At 70.1% G+C, this 2505-nt stretch overlaps 1 protein-coding gene across 1 annotated transcript in view; it reads right to left on the minus strand.

The window, feature by feature from the left end:
- The window catches only part of ALDH16A1 (aldehyde dehydrogenase 16 family member A1), a 23047-nt gene that overhangs the window by 2632 nt on the left and 17910 nt on the right, over positions 1–2505 (minus strand). The window contains 8 exon segments of the mRNA XM_014592297.2: positions 93–287; positions 664–794; positions 872–977; positions 1067–1203; positions 1350–1445; positions 1542–1727; positions 1981–2124; positions 2201–2382. Of these exon segments, the coding sequence (XP_014447783.1) occupies positions 93–287; positions 664–794; positions 872–977; positions 1067–1203; positions 1350–1445; positions 1542–1727; positions 1981–2124; positions 2201–2382 (1177 nt within the window).

Genomic DNA, 2505 nt, shown 5'->3' on the forward strand with positions numbered 1-2505 from the left:
GCCATCGTAGTCCCAGACACTCATAGAACAGGACGGACCCACAGCCCGCCAACACTGGGGGGTCCCAGACGGCCCTCTCTGCCACCCACCACCCTGGGCTTTCCCATGCGACCTCTTACCCAGGGGCAGCCCGGTGGGCTTCCTCCACAGCACCTCGGATATCCTTGGCTCTGACCTCAGCCACATAGCAGTGGACGTTGCCCAGCGAGTCCTGGGTGGGCCTGGAGCTCCGGGCCCCCGGGGCCTGGAAACGCCCCGCCACGAAGAGCCCGTAGGGGGGTGCTGGGCTGGAGCGGAAGGCGAGGGGGGTCTTGGGGCTGGTCTACTCTGGGCTCATGCTCCACCCGACTGGGCTGCCCTTAACTCCTATAAGCCTCTGGGAACCCTAAAGCTCCTGCTCTCACAGCCTCTGGGGGACCCTAAGCTCCTGTTCCCATGAGTCTCTGGGCTCCTAGGCACCCCCACCCCGAGTTTCTGGGAGGGCACACCTTCAGTTAATAGATCTGCGATTCTCGTCAGCCCTGGTGGGGAGCGTAAGTGAGGCCATAACCCACACGCCGCGGCTCTGATGAGGCTGCCCCCAGTCCTCCAGTCCGTGGGGAGCCTGACATGACTCCCTCCTCCCCTCCTGCACCCCAGACTACCCGGCCCCGGCACGCTCACCTCGGCCCCATTTCAGGTCCAGCCGGCAGGGCCGGGGGCACAGCAAGGCCAAAGGTGTCGTAGCTCGGCGGCCCGGGGAGAGGGGCCGGCCGGGAGAAGGGCCCCGGGGGCCGCAGGTACTCGTACAGGCCCTGTGAGAGGGGCAGAGTCAGGAGGACGCGGGGCGGGCCTGGCTGGGGGCGGGGGACGTGAGGGTGGGGGGGCTCACATCCAGGCCCCCGTGCCAGGCGGAGCCGCTCTCCTTGCAGCCGCCTGTGGGCACCGCAGGGTCTCTGAGGCCGTGACTGTTGATCCAGACCGTGCCTACCCGGAGCCTGCAGGAGATGGAGACGGGGGTGGGGACGGAGGCGAAGAAGGGGGAAGAGGGGATGGGGCCAAGCCGACTCGCCCGCGGCCCACTGACCCGCTGCCCAGCTCCAGCGCCTGCCCCAGCCTCTCGCTCCACACGCTGGCGCTGCCTCCCCGGGGCGTCCCGTTGGCCATGGCCAAGGCTTCCTTAGCTGTGCGGAAAGGAGAGGCCACAACCAGGGGCCATGGCACCTGGAGATTGGGAGGTCTGGCCGGCCATACCCCCCACCAGGGCGACCAGGTGAGGCCACCCAGGGCGTCCTGCCGGTGCAGCGCGGCTGCCCATGGGCGGCAGAGGGCGGTGGCAGGGGCAAGCACTCCGAGACCCAAGGGCTCACCTCGACCTGGGCACACGGGGAGGCCGGGGCCAGGCCAGAGACCAAGGTTGGGGGATAGAAGGGGCTGCCTGAGGGCACGTCGCCAGCCTGGAACACCTAAGGAGAAGGGAAGCAGGAGCTTAGGGTCTCCCGGAGGCTTGCAGGACCCCAGCCTCTCCTCCCAACGCCCCCGAGTCCTTGCCCCCGGCTCACCTGTGCACCCTGGCTCCGGGCCTCCTGCACATAGCGCTGGGCCAGGTCCCAGGCGGCAGCCCCTCGGGCCCCCATGTCCACGGCCCCGTCCAGCCCTCGGCCACACCGAATCCGCCCCATCCGCGCCTGCAGCCGCCTCACGGCCTCTTCCCACACAGACTCCTGGACGAGGAGCCTGAGGCCCCCCTAGGAGGAAGTGGGGTGTCAGGTGGGCAAGCTCCGAGCTGATGTGGGGGAGACAGGTCCCCACAGAGACAGACGCAGGGCTGAGAGGACCAAAGGGGCCGCTGTGGGCCACAGGGAGGTGGCGGCTCAGACAGCGGCTGGAAAACCAGGGACGTGGGTCCGAAAGCAGACAGCCCTGAAGGACGGGGCACAGAGCCCCCCAGTCGGAGGCCGGGCGGCCGAGGACACGCCGGGGCGGAGGCGGAAACTGCACAGCCCTGGTCCACAGCCTGACCACGCCCTCCACAGCCGAGTCCAGGTCCGCTGTGTCCGTCAGCAGCAGCAGCGACTCCGCTCCCAGCGCCAGGCCCAGCTCGGGCCCCGTGCCCGCCAGGGTCCGCCGAAGGGCCCGTCCCTCCTGAGGGACACCCACAGCTCAGCTGGCGTGGAGCCTCCTGCCCCGGCGCCAGCCCCGCTCCCAGCCCTGAAGGTACCTCCACGGCTCCGCAGAAGGCCACCTTCTGGACCCCGCACAGGGAGGCCAGGAAAGGCCCCAGCGAGGCAGGGCCGCTGAGCACGTTGAGGACTCCTGGGAACTGTGCCAGCTCCCCCGCCAGCTGGGCCAGCAGGAGAGGCGTCGGGGAGGCCGGGGGCACCAGGGCCACCACAGTGCAGCCTGGAGAGGGGGCAGCTCAGGACCCGGGGTCCAGTTCCAGCCCCTCCCCGTCAGACCCGGGGGTCCCGGCCCCCAGCCCCCCCCCCCAAGACCGGAAGTCCGGGGCGCCAGCCTCCACCCTCA

The sequence above is a fragment of the Tupaia chinensis genome, unplaced genomic scaffold, assembly GCF_000334495.1.
Source record: "Tupaia chinensis unplaced genomic scaffold, TupChi_1.0 Scaffold000673_1, whole genome shotgun sequence".
NCBI classification, from domain to species: Eukaryota; Metazoa; Chordata; class Mammalia; order Scandentia; family Tupaiidae; genus Tupaia; species Tupaia belangeri.